The 17,866-nt window shown below is 37.8% G+C and overlaps 2 protein-coding genes across 2 annotated transcripts in view; both read right to left on the bottom strand.

Moving 5' to 3' along the window:
* Positions 1-10,505, bottom strand: part of LOC107092676 (iporin-like) — a 16,236-nt gene extending 5,731 nt beyond the window's left edge. The window contains exons 1-8 of the mRNA XM_015387275.1: positions 10,339-10,505; positions 4,399-5,654; positions 3,290-3,506; positions 2,277-3,155; positions 1,307-1,383; positions 986-1,160; positions 810-915; positions 659-705 (exon numbers count right to left, since the gene is read on the bottom strand). Coding sequence (XP_015242761.1) covers positions 659-705; positions 810-915; positions 986-1,160; positions 1,307-1,383; positions 2,277-3,155; positions 3,290-3,506; positions 4,399-5,628 — 2,731 coding nt within the window. The 5' untranslated portion in view covers positions 5,629-5,654; positions 10,339-10,505. The remainder of the gene's footprint in view (positions 1-658; positions 706-809; positions 916-985; positions 1,161-1,306; positions 1,384-2,276; positions 3,156-3,289; positions 3,507-4,398; positions 5,655-10,338) is intronic.
* A 2,424-nt stretch (positions 10,506-12,929) lies between these two features.
* On the bottom strand, positions 12,930-13,774 carry LOC107092692 (liver-expressed antimicrobial peptide 2-like). Its single transcript, XM_015387296.1, has 3 exons — positions 13,698-13,774; positions 13,474-13,613; positions 12,930-13,204 (listed from the first exon to the last, which is right to left on the bottom strand). Exons 1-3 carry the CDS (start codon positions 13,761-13,763, stop codon positions 13,183-13,185), a joined length of 228 nt encoding a protein of 75 aa, XP_015242782.1. The 5' UTR covers positions 13,764-13,774; the 3' UTR covers positions 12,930-13,182.
* Between the last annotated feature and the right edge of the window lie 4,092 nt (positions 13,775-17,866).

Here is a 17,866-nt window from a genome sequence, read left to right as displayed (position 1 = left end):
TTGCCCACCCCTGACCTAAACAGACAGGCCTGGCAAGAGCAGGTTTATTTAAAGAAGTGTCCACAAAAGATAATTGTGCCTCTGGAAAACTATTCTATTCTAATCTTTGTTTCCTTTATGACACTCTACGACATTCTCATCACACCAGCATGACCTTGAAACATGGTGGTGGCAGTATTATGCCGTGGGGATACTTTTCTTTAGCAGGGATAGGAAAGTTCTTCCGAGTTGATCAAATAAAATTGGTCAGAGTTAGAGTGAATGTGGGCCATCATGGAAGAACCTGTTAAGGGTTTCAAACGACCTGACATTTAAGAATTACATTAAAAATTAAGAATTACATTTACAGATATAGCTGGTAGGGTCATGTCCAAATACCCTTTCTACAGTAATTGTTGCAGCGATAATGCACAGTATACTTCTGGTTTTTACTGTGTAGAAATATCTGCTTGAAGTTATGTGTAATACTTAAGAAAAGATGTCTTGGTAACTTGGCAACAAAGCTTCAACCAAACAGGTTACAATGTCTGTCTCTCTGAAAACCATAAGTGGTCGTAGTCGTATGGATAGAGATTAAATGAAAAAAGCGCTGCAATTTTTGTCAGTTTAACAGCTTCCCTACTGTGTTTCTTGTGCTGTGCATTAGCGGCATACTCACCTTTTTGACTTTGCAGATGACTGAGCCAGAACTCCAAAGCTCTCAAGCTGTAAGGGAGAAATATGACGCGATATGAAATAACAGCAGAGTAGAGGTTACAGTTCAATATAAAAAGTTCACCTAAAAGATCATAAATAGCTTTAGTTTTTACTTTAAAAGGCCCATGAGGAAGGCTCGTAATCTCATACTGTGGCTGGTGAGCTGGGGACACTGTTTAATTTTGGAAACAAGGCTGTAGAGAACCTTGGTGGACGGACCTAAAGCAAAGATGCAAAGACTTAGAGACCATAAGCAAACTGACTGGTTTTAATTTAAATCTGCACATACCTATTCTTGTAGAAATGTCCACCACATTCCAGGAATGATTGCGACGCTGCCCTATTATGAAATCCAGCTTGTGATCTCTCAGACCGTCCTCTAAAATGTTCTGAATCGCAGGACACAAGTGTTCAAGGACGAGGCCTGCTATAGTGGAACTGTAGGAGCTGTTACCCAGACGCATCTGTAACACAAGGAAGAGAGGAACAGAGGCTGTGCTATAATGTGTGTCCTGCTGACACAAGTTATTTGACTCTTGTGCTGAATTATTGGCATCATGCTTTTCACAGGGACGTTTTGTTCTACTTGCTTAGTTCTGCTGACTCTTACCTTTTCTTCTGGGTCTCTGCTACTTCCAAAATGAGCCATGATCAAATCCACTGCATTGCTCACAGCTCTCAGCAAGCCTGGACACAATGGATGGATGGATGGATGGATGGATGGATGGATGGATGGATGGATGGATGGATGGATGGATGGATGGATGGATGGATGGACGGATGGATGGAAAACAAATACAAAGGGAAATCTCATTCAGAATCGAAAACATCAACATCCTTTTTACTCTGTTCTTTTTCCATATGAATCCAGAGCTGGATAATATTTATAGACAGCCTAGGTTCCATCCGAACCTAGTGTTTAAATGATTTTAAATGTGAACTGTGCCTGAGTACAAATAATCTGTAGCATCCCTTATTACAGTGCTTTTGCCCTGCCTCTCTTTCTCCATCTCATGTAGAGCAGCCCAAGCAAATGTCACAGTAAATTCTTTATGCATGTTGAAGCCGCCTGCAGCTCCACACCAATCATATTCTTCACTGCTGATGCCTCCATCTATGAAAACATGTTCTCAAATAATCAGACTTCATGTTATTAACTTTGCAAGTCCCTTTCCTGGTGGCATTAGGGCAAAAATACGATTAAGTGTGATATAAATATTTAGTACTACTGCATTAGTCTCTGTCTTATCTGGAGACTGCAGTCTCTCTCTCTCTCACACACACACACACACCAACACACCCCCACACACACACAAACAGAGACTGGAGAGCATAGAGCTCAGCCAATCCTGAGCAGGGATAGTTAAAAATAGGTCATGTTTCAGAGGAAGCCCCTTTAGGGTATTGAAGGCACTGCTGCAGCATTTTGAGGTTTGATTGCTTCTTTTAACAACTCATCATTGGCAAGATGTCACTACCGTGAAGCAAGTATGATTACACCAAAACAAATAAATTGATATATCTTCTAAATAACACAACATCAATGCATTTTTGGGCAACTGTCTTGAGGTAACGCTCACCTTTCCTCTGCAGATGACTGATAGACATTGACTCATAAGATGTATCCATTGAGAGGCAGAACTCTACGGGTGGCCTGTCGCTCACGATCAGAGCCTGGCTGCTCTGGCTCTGAGTTGGCATTGGGCTGGATCTAACAGGATCTTCAGTTTTCTTTTGGTGCAGGCCTGAAGAGAGGAATGAGCTTAAAGAAGAGAGGCATGCTGCAGCAGTGAGGGACTGATCTTGATGGAGCTTTAGCTGTGGTCTTGAGGGTTTTGGAGGTAGTAGGGACACTGGCAGGTTTGAAACCACGCTTTCAGGTGTTATGGGTAACATATGGGAAAGTTTTGAATGAAAATCAGTGTTAGTAATTCTGGTTTGAGCGGTGACTTGGTTTATTTCTGGTTGAAGGCTAAACAGGTCCTGGTATGTAGGGATCCTAACAAGGTTGGGCTGATGGCTTGTTGTTCCAGGGTTTAACCGTATTCTTTCCTGAGACTGAACTACTGCCTCATGGCTGGTCTCATTGGCTGTTGGTTGATACTTTTGACTCCACGTGTGTCTGTAGCTCAAACCTTTTGGACTTGGGGTGCAGGTGGAGCAGGTATCAGAGCTTGAAGCAGCCTCCAGGAATACTGGGCAGAGACTCTCCATAGGTGAGGTTTGCAGTTCAGATAAACATTGGCTTCTTTTCTCCTTGAACTTGAGGCCATTCTGGGAGATAATAGGTTTGCTGCTCTTATGATTTAGGTACTGCTCAAGCAGGCCTCCTAAGTTACATTGTCCAGGCTGGATCTGGGGCTTCTCTGTGTGAAGCAGAACAAATGGCTGGATGGGCAAAGAAGTTGGTCTTTGTAGCTTACTGTAGCGTACCATTTCCTTGTCACAGGACCAAACACCTGACAAGCATAGGGCATTATAATATAAAAAGAAGATTAATTTAAATCTTTATTTTTCTCTTGACATGCATTGTATGTTTTTTTTTATCCATTCATTGTCCAAAAGAAGAAAAAATCAAACACTCTCTCCTCACCCATTTCAGTAGCATCTGCATCAGTGTACTCTCTGTTCTGAATCACAGATGGCTGGGTGGATTCAGCTCCTCTTTCTTGGCATTTACTACTATGGGGGCTACTCTGGCCACAGCATGGCGAACAAGGCATGTAGGAGAAGCTCTGGATACCGTGCAAATGTTGCTTCCTGCAGGGGGCTATGTTGGTGGAAGTTGCGGTAACCTGCTGATCGCTTGCCTTAAAAAGAGAACAGACTAAATGAAAAAAAAAGAAACAAGATGACTGCATTCATAAACACCTACTGCACTTTTCACTAATCACTGAAGTTTTGGATTAATATCAGCAAAGTTTAGATGCTGTTTCCAAGAGAGAGAGATGGTTTCTAAATCAAAACCATTTATAATATTTTCAACATATGGAGGCACAGATCTGTTTAGATTTAAAAAAGTTGACTTGATTAACCTTTACAGATACGATATACATGAAGGGTTATGTGTCATGTAAGGCTATAGGAGACAGGTTAAAGAAAAAATTTTTCAAAGCAGCATTCATTTTATTTATTTATTTATTTATTTGTTTGTTTGTTTATGTATTTTCAGTTCAGCATTCCATAAATAAGAATTTAAAATATTTCATCCAGTGAGGCCTAAATTATATTTTTATCAACATATTTTTACAGAAACACAAGAACCCACCATTTGTCCTGTGATAGGGGACTCAAAAATATTTTTTGCATCAGATGTTCATCATCAAACTATTTGTTTTTAGGCATTCTAGTTTGCGTTCATAACAAACAGATAACCAAATGCTGCACCTTTTTGAGGTTACAAAATTAAGAAAAGTTTTGAAAAAGATGTAAAATGATTATCAGGCTCATACTTTTATGACCATGTTATTAAACATGGATGTTTGTACAATAAATGTTCTAAATTAGATCTATTTTCAATTTTTCATTTTGCTAAGATATAATTTAAAAAAATGAAATTCATTATTTACTCAATTTTACAGGATAAATCTGATATAAGCACAAGTATCAAGTATATTTAGATTTAATGAAAAACAATCCCTTTTACGCTTTGGTTTTAAGAGACTAATTAAGCACTAATATTGTTCCCTTTTCAACACCAACCTCCATGTTTTCTTTGGGTGGTCCTTCTTTGTTAGAACCAGGAGAGACTGGAATGGTGCAGCTTTTGCGGGGCTCTCCCAGACATCCAGTGAGGCCAGAGCACGCAGGGCTTGGGGACTGGGATGAGAGGTCACAGGTCACAAGCTTATAGTACTTCTGGTTTGTCTCCATAGCCAGTCTGTCTTGGCTTTGAATGCACGCGGTCAGGTCTGTAACCTCCAGAGAAGAGAGGCAAGGAGCCATCGGCTCTAAGGAATAAAGGTTGCAGTTTGAATCCATGCCAAATGGTTTGGGATCAGCATCTTCTTTCTGGGCCAGTTGAGGAGCAGGTTGGAGAGAGAGGAACACAGAACCCCCTGAAATCTGACATGAATCAGCAGCAGGACTGCTGAGATCCTGAGGTGTGGCAGGATTGTTGCTTTTATTGTAGATGGTGCAGAAGTTAACCAGTATGCCATCAGAGCTGTTACATGAGGAGTCAGTGTTGTCTTCTGTTTGAATGTTGGCTAGCAGCTCTGGGGAACATTTTCCATAGATATTCTGCTGTAGGATGTCCGAATTCTGCTCTGAACAAGACAGAAGAGATCTGCTCACAGGACAGCGATGGCATCTCTGCTGCAGTGAGTCCATCTGGTTAGACAGCCACTCTTGGTTTTTTCCCATCCCCAGCATTAACCCTTCATTGTTCCATTCAATACCAAGTTCTTCATGAAGAAATGCATCAATTCCTCCATGATTCAGTGACCAGTTGGAGTTTCCATGCAGCGCAAAAGAAGAGTCCTCATGATATTTGTGGAGATTATCTCCATCCCTGTCCTCTTCTTCCTCCTCATCCAGCTCTGGTTTGGGAAGAAAGGAGTTGTGTGAGCGCAGGTTATTTCCAGCTCCACAGCTTCCCTCCTTGATACTGGATCCTATTTCTTCTGGCGATGAGTTGGACTCGTATTTTCCGCTGCTGTCGCTGGTCCCCTCTTCCTCCACCTGATTCTCACAGAGACTACTGTAGCTGCTGGAAAAAGGTCTCCATCCTCCTGTGAAGGAGTGATCTCTGACAAGAGTGTCCTGCTCTGGGAGGGACACTGCTCGGGTCAGTCCTGATGAGCATAGCCGGCTCGGCCTCTTGGCTGATCTGGACAAGGCCTGGACTGGAAGCTGCCAAGCGGGAAGTTGCACCACAGGGAAATGACACGCTATCAGTGTGTGACCTGGTAGACTGGATGCTCCAATCATGCTGTCCCCATGTCCCGAAAAATATCCTGAAAGAATGAAACACATAGGGGTTTGTTTGGCAAAAAAGGCATAAAAATTATTTTTGTCACATTTTAAACTTCAGCAACTAAACACAGACATTCAATCTGAAATACCAACTAGTATATAGACTGTATGCATAGATATATAATTCAGTTTGGATTAAATAACAAACAGTTAATTCAAATGTGTGCATCCAATGCCTATGCTTTAAGATGATCAAGGTTTTTCTGTCCCATAATCATGTCACCTTTAAAAAAGGATTAAATGAAAGATTGTTTGCATTTCCACAAAAAAAAAAAAAAAAACTATGGATCACCATATAAATTTTTATTGGTGGTTCAGCCCTACTTGCAGATTAAAGGATAAATATTCCTTGTGGAGCTGTTAGGGTTATATTTTCCACTCTTAAACTAACTTTGGGATCTGATTAGGTGTCAGAACAATTGGCAAAAAAGAAATTCTAAATAAATAAACATTGTACATGGGATGTTTGCCATCTTACACAACAAGGTAAGAGACAAAAACAAAAAATCTGCATGGTACGGCCCTCACAGTCTGCACCACCAGTCCTCTGTGATGTGTGCCTCCAGGCTGCAGCCGAATGTTGCACTCTATAATTCAGTCGAATTCTAACAAACCCCCCCTATTGCTTTCTCCTCTAGGGCCAACCACAATCAAAGTGAGTTAGTCAGCTGCTTTGTAACTAGGGCAGCTGTGCTGCAGAGATACTCTGCAGACACTGCTGAAGTGTAAAAACATCTGCTTGTTTTTTTTTTATATTTTTCAGTCCAGGACATGACAACAAAATAACCCATTCTTTAAGAGGTTCTACAATCATAAGGTGTATAAAACACACTACATGTTTCGCTTCGTCCTTATTAGCCCTTATTAACCTAAAAAAGACAAATTAGCAAATTTACTAGGCCACTATCACAGGGATTAGGTGAGAAATAAAGACATGCTGTTTTGGAAAATGTAGATGTTTATTATACTGCCAAGGTGGAAGGATATTAGCAGTGAACTTCAGAAAACATGTTTTAATCCTCAGTTTGTTAAGAGTTATGAGGCAATATTCAAATACATTTTCCCACTCTCTGCAGTGAGAGCAATTGTTCAGTTATGGACATTTTACCTCAGTCACCTCTCCAGCTAGGACATTTTTTTTAAATTCACCCCAAGGTTGGACTTGTAATTCTCAGGCCTTATAAAGCGCGACAAGAGAAACGCTGAACATGTATATAAACTCCATTTATCAAAACATCTGCAAAAATGTCCTTTGACAGAAGACCTTTAAGCAGATATGTTTAGCTGTATGATATATAGCCCCAAAAATGTTGGGGCTGCATTATATGAATTTTCAATATGAATTTAAAAATAAATGTAATATCTAATCTAAACGAGATCATACATTTAATCAGCAATTTAAAAACAAAGTCCATCAGTTGAATGAATTCCTTTATTTCTTTAGTTTATAAATGATTTTTACACTTTAGAGACTTGCTGTAATGTTAAGTTAAAGCGTTATACAAAAACTAAAGAAGGAATTTAAGATATAGTTAGAAGATACATTTGAGGACAGAGTTTCACTGTTTTTACACTATATTTGTGCTCTTTAGATACCCATAACATCACATTTTTGTGTCAAACATCACTAGCATGAAAACCTGAGTTTTCATGTCTACAGTGCACATTGAAAACACAAAACAACCATGAGAGAACTACCTAAAGTATCATACAAATTGCTAAGTTCATAGAAAAAACATTTCTGTTCCATAACTGGCATTAGGAATTTGTAGAATAAAATGATCATTCACAAAATATGTTAATTTTGGAACTATTACAAATTTACAGATAAGAATATGATAAAAAAAAAAGTTGGATCAGAAAGTGCAACAAAAATAATGTGAATGGATTAAAATACAGCAACCTCTGCCTTCAAATTCAGAGAGATGTAATGGTTTGTACAGAACATTTTTCTGTAAAGTTTGACCAACTAAGAAAGAAATAGGTAAGCCAATATGAAAGACTGCAGAATCCAAGTGGATCAGCTCTGTCTTCATCTGGCTGGAGCACAGAGGGATGGTTGTGATTAACAGAACTCTGGATGTCAGTCGCTTCGTGCCAGCCATCTAACATTACAGATTGGAGTCAAAGTTAATGAATCCAGAGGCTGAAGCCCGCTGTGATTATAATGGCACTTGTTATCACCGTTTTCAGCCTCTAATGAGACGCCATGCCAACTAAAATTATCTGCATTTATTGAGTCAAAGAGAAGGAATAAGGGGGGACTTCAGGATAAAGATTCATCTCAGGAAAAGGTTTATGTTACATGATAAATGATGGCAAAGGTAGTTTTGCACCTGCAAAAAACATGTTTAGTCCTCGAACATTTTGTCATTACCACCGCCAAGAAGGTTATGTTTTTAGCCGAGTTTCTAAGGGTGTTAGTTTGAGTGTCTGTCTTTCTGTCTGTGTACAAGATAACTTGAAATCTTATGAACAGATTTTAATGCAATTTTTACCAAAGGTAGATCTAAGTCTGAGAAACAATCCATTAAATATGGCAGTGATCCTCATCATATATCCGGATGACGGAATGTTTTAGATAATTTTTTAACATTATTTGGCTGAATAAGCAGTTTCCTCCTGAACCAGAGGATGGCTGCAGTGACTATTGACAGCTTCAGCATCGTACTCAAAAAATCCAGAAGTATTATACTGAAGACAACAACGCAGGAAAGGTGAGCCATGCCTCGCTCAAAGTCTCAATCTGCTGATCAAAGAAGGAAGCAGAGTGCAGAGTTAATGATAAAGGTGAGAGCAGAACAAACACCTGAGGCTGCAGAAACATGCTGTGCCTTATTTATAAACCTATGAAAGAAAGGATTTTAAGTAAATTGTTACCAAAGGTGCATCTTATTTTAAAGAACATTTCATTTAAATGTGGTAATTATCCAGATCATGTGCCAGTTAGTGCTAGGTGGAAGTCACAATATGCTGCAAAATTTGCTGCTTGGCGGAGGTTTGCACCCTACCGGTGCATTTCTAATGTTTCTATAGATTTAGCTGAATAATTTGTCTGGGTCCTTTGCCCATATTCATGCTTTGATACAATCCATTTGTTGGAGCTCTGGCCATGATTAGAATTATTGTTCTGCCAGAAGATGAACATAAACCCCAGACTGAAGTCTTTTTCTGACTCTAACATTTTTTATTCCTGGATTTTTCTCTCAGATCCATCCATCTTGCTACAACTGTGACCAGCTTCTCCATCCCTGTTGAGGAAAACATTTCCACAGCCTGATGCCACCACCACCATGTTAAACTGTGAGTAACTGTGAGTTACCATAGCTATTATACCCAATTAATACTTTCCTTGTTCAAACTGTTTCTGTTAGTGGATGGAGATGAATTGATAAGTTTGAACTCTTGCCGTATAACAATTTTCAGATAATGGATTGAACAGTGATCAGTGAGCTGTTTAAAGCTTCATCTATTGTTTTTCACCATTTCAAACTTTCACCCCAGAACCTGTCCAATGTTTTACTTGGCCTTAATGATACTATTTGAACTATAATATTCTTAAAAAATATTTGATAACTTGATAAAACAGCTGTATTTATGCTGATATTAAGGTGTAATTAATTACAAGTGAGCTCTAAAGACTATAGTTTAATTTGAGTGTATTAAAGAGAATGGATATGCCTCACTTTTCAGTGTTTTTTTTTAAGGTTCCAAATGCATACTGACTTACCATTATGCTCTAATGTGTCTTCATTTTCTGCATAGCAACTTTAAGCTTTCCAAATGTAGGTGGTGATATAAAAAGCTTTTTATTTGTCTTAAGGTGTTTTAGGATTCAGAATAATGTTTAGAAGTGGTATACATAAGGATATGATAAAAAAAATAGTATGCATTGAGTCTATTCAAAATACAAAATACACATGTTACACATGTTTCTTTCTTGCTTTTTTTTGTATTTCATCTTGGCATCGCAGGCTCCGATCTCAAAGAAGAACCTTCTGGAAAGTTAGAAGATGTTTTAGATATTATCTTTTACATGAGTTACATGCAGTGCAAAAACGTACATTCTTTTTTTTAGTTTTTTTTTTATTTATTTTGGTTTATAGTGTTGATACTGCTGCAGTCAGTCGTTTAACATCATTGCTGATGTGATTTCTTATTCAATAACACTGTATGAACAGAAAGCAAAATGAATTGGAGCTGATATTTGTCCAAGGCTGTCCTTTGAGACAGTGACTTCTGTCAACTACATCAGTTTGATCAGTACCTTCCAATTGGGAGCATGCATAATTCAATTAAATTTATATAGGATGGAGTTCATCTTTATTTGTGATATAGGTTTGATTTTTAAGAAATTATGATGATACCCTGCAAATATCCTATGATTATCAGATAAATCTATATTCAGGGACCGGATTTATATTTGTTCTTCTCACTGTCCTATAATTAAAAACTAAACACTAAATACAATGTACACTCACTTTCTCCCAGGATTGTTTAAATAGGACAACATAGAAAAAAAAGGGGGTTGTGCACACATGACCAAAAAAATCATCCATGCCCAGAGCAAAGCAAATGACCAACAGTGGAACAGCATAAAAATAAATGGATTTAGTAAGAAACAGGTAGCATTGCTTATGTATAAATATATTTATTAAAACCTACTTGAAAACAACAGAGTTGATGTCCGTCTTCCTCTTGTGGATCCCTAAAGTCCGAAATCATGAAAAAAAAAATCTCTTGGTTTACAAAAACTTGTGCAGTTTTTGAATAATATATATATATAAACCAAACTATTATTAAAATCTTCCTATTTAATCTGTGGTGGAAACATGAAACCGGTCCGGTAAGCAGATCCGGACACACGCGCGCGCACACAAACGATTATCATCAGTCTCCACGCAGCCACATCAGCACCGCTCAGCCTGCCGGAGATGTTACGTCACGACTGCTGTGGCCAATGAGAAGACAGAAGAAGGTCTGCTCCTAAAGTATCCAGGACACAAGGTAGGATAAACGGCAGAGACATTGCTGTACTGTTCAAATCATTTTAATTGGCTCCGTTTTTCGTCATTAATGTATAATTCTGTCATTGTGGTTGTTCTCTGGGTGAGCCTCAAACATTTACAATTTTTTAAACCATTTTTAAGCTGATAATCTCAATAAGTGAATTAATCATTTATTCCTTAATTTCTTCGCATCTCAGCATGATGTTAATCTTTTGAAGATTTTTCAGTTTCCTTAGTTTTGTCAGGCATCTCCTATTTAAGTGCTTTTAAGTTTTTACTTGTGTTACATTTAAAAATACCAAAATGTGACAAACAAGCAAAAAAGAAACAAAAAATTCCCATTACTGTATTATTTTATAGAAAGTGTAAAAATGTAAGAAAGAGCTAAAATAGGGACATAAAAACAAAAAATAAATTCATATATATAGGAATTTAGAATAAAGCTAACGATAACAACAATAAAATTGTTTAATAGTACCAGAGGTAATCATAGTAATCATGTAAATAGATCCTTATTTTTCTTTATTGACACAGGGCTCCCTCTGCTGGTAAAAGGGTTAAAGAGAAGAAGCTGCACACACTAGCAGTAAAATTTCAGATGCATTGATACCATTTTAAAAAACCACTAGAAGACTTCCAAGCAGAGGTGTCAACTAATGAAGTACAAATACTTCGTTACTGTTCTTAAGTACACTTTTTAGGCATCTATACTTTACTCAATTAATTATTTATCTTCCTATTTCTGACTTCTACTCATTACATTTTCACACAAGTATCTGTACTTTCTATTCCTTACATTTTTTAAAACAAACGTTACTCGTTACTCTTGGCTTCTGTTTAATGTTTCTAAATATTTATTTCCCGTCATGTGCGCCATCCAATGCAGATCATTGGTGCCATCCACTTCTAGTGAAAACTAGTGTAATTGGATGGGTCATATAATGCAAACACTCATTGGTTAGCTAAAGGAACTCATCAGAAGCAAGCAGGTGTTCTTCAAACTGCCAACGTGAATTGTCTATGCCATGCTACAATATAGATTCAGAAAAAGATGTTGAAATGTCTGAAAAGTCGGACACAGGCGAGAGCGTATCGGGAGACCAAGACCAACAAGACCTCCCTCATCCTTGGCCCTCTCTCAAAGAATTTTTAGAAATAGTCGGAAAATGTAGCTTTCAATTCCTATAGCGGCATCTGGCCTTTTTTTTTTTAAGTTTACCTTATGCTTTTATACTTTACGTCGTTTTTGGAGCACATCGTTTTTCACTTTTACTTGAGTAAAGAGGTGAAGTTGATATTTCAACTTTTACCACTTTGTTTTTTAACTGCAGTATCTATACTTCTACTTAAGTAACAAATGTGTGTACTTTTGACACCAATGCTTCCAAGTATCCATGTCCGTCAAACACACCCTCTGCATTTATCTTTACTACCATGAAAGTCATCTCTTTATGTTTTTCTTAAAAGACATTCATATTACAATACTCTGTGTATTACGTCTACATTGCTTTTAATGTAGCTGACCCCTGCAGCAACTCTACCAAGAATCACCGTCCTACTTTAATCAATCGCACAAAGAATAAAGACGGTTCTGAAGCCAAAAGAGACATCAAATAACATGATCAGTGAGTGTCTGAAATGTCCTTGATATTGATAGATTTTGAATTCTTGTAATATGCCATGAAATTGAAATGTTTTACATATGGTATAAGCAGAGGAGTTGTTCAAAAGACAAATGTTGCTTGTGAGATTTGTTCTGTTTGATCTAAGATAGATTCTGACCTTCACTCATTTTCAAATAATAGTTTAAGTTTCTAAGTTATTTTCTCACATATGGGCAACTTTAATGCACATTTATTTATGCAAACATTGTGTGAATATTTACGAGACGAGTTCAGTTTGTATAACAGAGGGATTCATGAGCAAAATAGATTTTTACGTAAAAACTGCAAACGCATTTAGATGACGACCATGTTTGGTTGCCTAAAAGGAAACTGTCAAACAGATCAACAAATAAAAACTATATGTATATCAAAGAACAATTTGCATGTTCTTTTCCATTTAAAGGCGGTAAGAGATGTGAGGGATAGTTTACGATGCTGTAAAATTGAAAGGCAAAGAAGATATGGGCAATATAAGCTCTTGAAAAAAGTAGAGTGTATTTGAATATTTACAATGTTACAAAAAGTACAAATAAATACATCAGACTAACATGTACCAATGAACTCAGAGCTCAAAGACTGTGGAAGAACGTTTGTATTTTCTTATCAAACATACATTCAGATTACACAACTTGTCCAGTGATGAGGCTGACACGTGGAAGATGGTTTTACAGCTTTGTTTTTCTTTCTGTGGCTAAAGTTCCTCCAGAGGGGCATAAAGGGTATTGAAAAAATAAAAAAAAGGAATCCCTCAAATCTTTCAGTAGAAGGGAAATTTCACACAGTTTGGTCCATTTGTTTCAGAGTTGTGTTTCTGGTTCTTTTGCAGAGATGGAGTGTCAAAAGGAACATTTGTTTCTCCTGCAAAGATAAGGACAGGCTTAATTACAGCATTAGGACTCTGATTGCACCATGCAAAATGCATGTGAACACGTAATTAAAGCTTTACACAAATCTGATCACACAGAGATGCTTAAATGGCAGAAATAATATTTTTTTTTCAAGTAAAGATGAGTTTTAAAAACAGGTGGAAGTGGAACAGGTATATCAACACATTCTGGATGATCAGATGCCATGAAAACAAAACCTATTACAGTAGAGAATTTATGAATGAAAGAATTTAGTTTTACCTGCAGTGTTTCGTACCACACTCTGAAGGATCTCTGCAGCTCGCTCCAACAGGTTTCATACTGTTCCAACGCCACAGCAGTGATCGTTTTGTCCTCTGGATCAAGCCATTCCAGTCGTCAGGAACAGGTAGTGCATTGACCTGCAAAAGTAAATATTAGACCCTTCAGAATTTTTTTTTTTATTGATACAGGTTACAAATTGTTAATTTATAAATGTAACTAACCTGAGTCAGACATATAAGGGATAGAAAAACAGAGAGGATAATGATCTTTTCCTGAAGCGTCCTCATGCTGTTTTCAGGTGAAGCTTGTAGATACTCTTATCCAGGCTTGCTGTGCGGTTCCTCGCTCCTTGTATTAAAGGCCTTCATTTGGTTGGGGAGGAGTTAACCTCTAATTCATTCAATACATCTGTCACTGTAAAGGTGGATGTTTGGCAGAACCAATTGCCTGAGTCAAAATCAGGGTTGGAAATCTCTTGCTGAGTACTTATCAGTTTTATAATGACAGCCAAAGTCAAGGTTTATCTGGAGGTATCCAAAGTACACTTTAATCTGGTAATGTAGGACAGGTCCACGTCAGAGGTATCGTTGAAGGCGTCGTACAGGTTCTGATAAGTGGATACTCTGTAAAATGTATAGATACTTTTAAATAGTTATGTTAGCTTAGCTTAACATGGATGAAAGAAGTATGAGAAAACTGCAAACACACAGTAACACAGAATGCAGTGTGCAAACTGTAAAAAAAAAGCGCTTCTCTCCAAGTACTTTATGATTATCTTTTAAGAACCACAGATGTTATTAAACTTTATATCAAGCATTGAGGGTAACATTCTCTCGCTTATGTCTAAAGATCGAATATAATTATAAGAAAGTATTTTCTGTATTAGCTGTATAATCATCCAAACTCTGCTTATGATCGCCTGGTTAGATGACCCTGCTCAAAGCTGGGCAGAGCTGTTTTCTGACAAAGGCAAGAAAACAATAATCACAAATGTTTTTTTCACATCTGATTAAAGAAGTTCATTTTGTTTAGATTGATTTGGATAACCGCCTTTGTGAAACTCCTGAATAGATTTTCTGTTTTTCTTAACATATGGAATGAATCCATCGTCCATCAATTATTTTTTTTTAAGCATTTTTTTATGTGAAATTTTAATCAACATCCACTGTGTGATCCTACAGCTGGACCAATAGCTGTTTGTGCCTATATTTCTCAACCAATAAAGCCAAGAGATGGGAGTGTGGGAAGCCTTCAAGGGATTTTGTGGGTTCTTTGTGAAAGCCAACAGCCTGATCCTGCTGGATCAAGTAGGTAATCTCTTTGTTCTACAGCTGCACTTCTGATATGGGAAAGTGATGGTTAAATGTTGGCAAACCTTTTTTATTTTAATAAACTTTTGAGCATTTTTAAAGATAGGAGAAAGATAGCTTTGCTTCTTCACATTTAAAATAATGATTGTTCAATGATAAGTCAAATAATTTATCCCTAAAATAGATTTAATAGACTGGCTGATTTATGAATGTATATAGTTTAATTGAGCTTTTCAACATAATCCTAGCTTAATTAAAAAAGAAAGTCAATTTCCTTTTATCAGTAACAAATAACACAGCTATCCATTTGAATACAAAAGTAACCTAAAACGTCAGTATCCAACAGCTTATACAAGGTTCTTAAGACATCTAATCAAGTTCGCCTCTAATTATCTCTAATGACTATATCATCCAGGTTGTTACCTTATTCTCACTAATTGAACAAACAGTTGGGATTTAGGTAAAAACAAAGTAAATAATGTTTGAATCACACATAATTTATTGGTTGTGACAGATGACAAGACAAAGTGAGCAATACAAATGGAACCATTTCTGTGAATTTTAGCATTGATTACACATTATGTTTAGACCATTAAGTAGTGGTGTAAAGACCCTTGACAAAGCAAGAAACATCAACAGTATTTGTCAGGTAACAGTAAATGGTCTAACTTATATCAGAAAAGTGCACAATAATTTTGTTGTGGGCAGTGTTAAAATGGACCAAGCTGTCTTTTGGCAAATAAGCCACTTTTAAAACCTCAACCCAGCTGGACAACAGTTATTTTCTCAAGCAACTTACATTTCCTAATAGAAAAAAAACAAACTAAAATGCATGTTATGACACATCCATAAAACTCAATGCACACTCCTTTTTAGCAATATCCAGAAGCATCATTAAAACAAAAAAGAAGTGTTGAATTGGGCAGGTAAAAAAACAAAACAAAACATTTTTTGTTTTCTGTTCCTACAAAAACCGTCACAGCAGGTAAAACCTATCCCTTAGTCCTTAGGAAGCAATACTGTTTATGTGTTATGTCATATACTTTAGGCCAGTCCCATTTCAGCCCCATATCCCTACTTTTCACCCTACTTCTAAATGTTTTGTGTTCCTTTGAGGGTAGGGATGTCCCAACTCCTCTTGGCATGTAGGGGTAGTGGACATAAGAGGGTAGGGTGAATGAATCTAGCCCTTCAGAGCGAGGGATCTCAAATGCTGGCAAGGGACAGCTCAACAGGGAGTAAAGAGATTCTACGGAGCAACATTTTTTTTTTTACTTTTAAAAGCCAAACAAAGCTGTCGGCATCCCTGGGTTCAACAGATTCTCCCAGACAACAGAGGGAAGATAAGACGGCATGCTTGAGCTAAGGCAGGAGCAGCAGGAAATCAGTGCGAGATAACTGGGACAGAGAAGACTAGAACCAATACGAGGTGGCCAGCCGTGCGCCCCTCTGGAGCTAAGGAACAACAGCGGGAAATCGTGGAGGAGAGTGGTAGATCGGAGAAGCCCGCTGGGCAGACAACGCACCAGAGGGGTTGAGATGCGGCAGTTAACGGGTGTTTGCATTGGAAGTAGGATTATGAAACAGTTCTTCTAAGACTAACTTAAAACAGCTTTTTTAAAAGCTACTCACAAACCTTTTAAGAGCGTTTCCCACTTGATCCTTAGTCAACATTATTTTATTTTTTTTTTTTTTATCTTCCATTTTATTAAAAAACGTTTTTTCCGCTCTCTCATGGTTGGACGTATCTTCCGCATGTGCATATGTAAATACGCAGTTGCTTAGTCACCAGAACACGAAACATGTAACGAGGGGTGTCCCAATTCCTACAAAGCCCTATGCCTTGTGGCTTCAATTCAAAGTTGTAATAGTAGTGGGTGTGGGCTAGTAGTAGTGAATAAAGGCTAGTGGTTGTAAGTAGAGAGAACATTGGGATTGGGCCTTTGTCAGAATCAAGTTATGTAGAATGCCATTGTTTTCAAACAACTGAATCCCCATTACATTACAACTCTAAAAGGCAAGAAACTCGCAGATCCAATCATCAAATAGTCATTGAGTAAACTATAAATACCCTTTGAGGCTGTCTCAAATAAAAACATTTAGTCTATACAAACCATACATACACCATTAAACATTATTTCAATGGTCATTGTATTTGCAAATCCTTTTTGTACACAAAACCTTAAAACAGATTTTCTTTTCCCTAAAAAAAAAGGTATAGGNGGCAGTGTTAAAATGGACCAAGCTGTCTTTTTGCAAATAAGCAACTTTTAAAACCTCAACCCAGCTGGACAACAGTTATTTTCTCAAGCAACTTACATTTCCTAATAGAAAAAAAACAAACTAAAATGCATGTTATGACACATCCATAAAACTCAATGCACACTCCTTTTTAGCAATATCCAGAAGCATCATTAAAACAAAAAAGAAGTGTTGAATTGGGCAGGTAAAAAAACAAAACAAAACATTTTTTGTTTTCTGTTCCTACAAAAACCGTCACAGCAGGTAAAACCTATCCCTTAGTCCTTAGGAAGCAATACTGTTTATGTGTTATGTCATATACTTTAGGCCAGTCCCATTTCAGCCCCATATCCCTACTTTTCACCCTACTTCTAAATGTTTTGTGTTCCTTTGAGGGTAGGGATGTCCCAACTCCTCTTGGCATGTAGGGGTAGTGGACATAAGAGGGTAGGGTGAATGAATCTAGCCCTTCAGAGCGAGGGATCTCAAATGCTGGCAAGGGACAGCTCAACAGGGAGTAAAGAGATTCTACGGAGCAACATTTTTTTTTTTACTTTTAAAAGCCAAACAAAGCTGTCGGCATCCCTGGGTTCAACAGATTCTCCCAGACAACAGAGGGAAGATAAGACGGCATGCTTGAGCTAAGGCAGGAGCAACAGGAAATCAGTGCGAGATCACTGGCAGAGAGAAGACTAGAACCAATACAAGGTGGCCAGCCGTGCGCCCCTCAGGAGCTAAGGAACAACAGCGGGAAATCGTGGAGGAGAGTGGTAGATCGGAGAAGCCCGCTGGGCAGACAACGCACCAGAGGGGTTGAGATGCGGCAGTTAACGGGTGTT

This window comes from Cyprinodon variegatus, unplaced genomic scaffold, assembly GCF_000732505.1.
Source record: "Cyprinodon variegatus isolate N-32 unplaced genomic scaffold, C_variegatus-1.0 Scaffold390, whole genome shotgun sequence".
In the NCBI taxonomy this organism is placed as follows: domain Eukaryota; kingdom Metazoa; phylum Chordata; class Actinopteri; order Cyprinodontiformes; family Cyprinodontidae; genus Cyprinodon; species Cyprinodon variegatus.
Note: the sequence above shows the minus strand (reverse complement) of the source record. Positions and strands in the feature narration are given on the sequence as shown.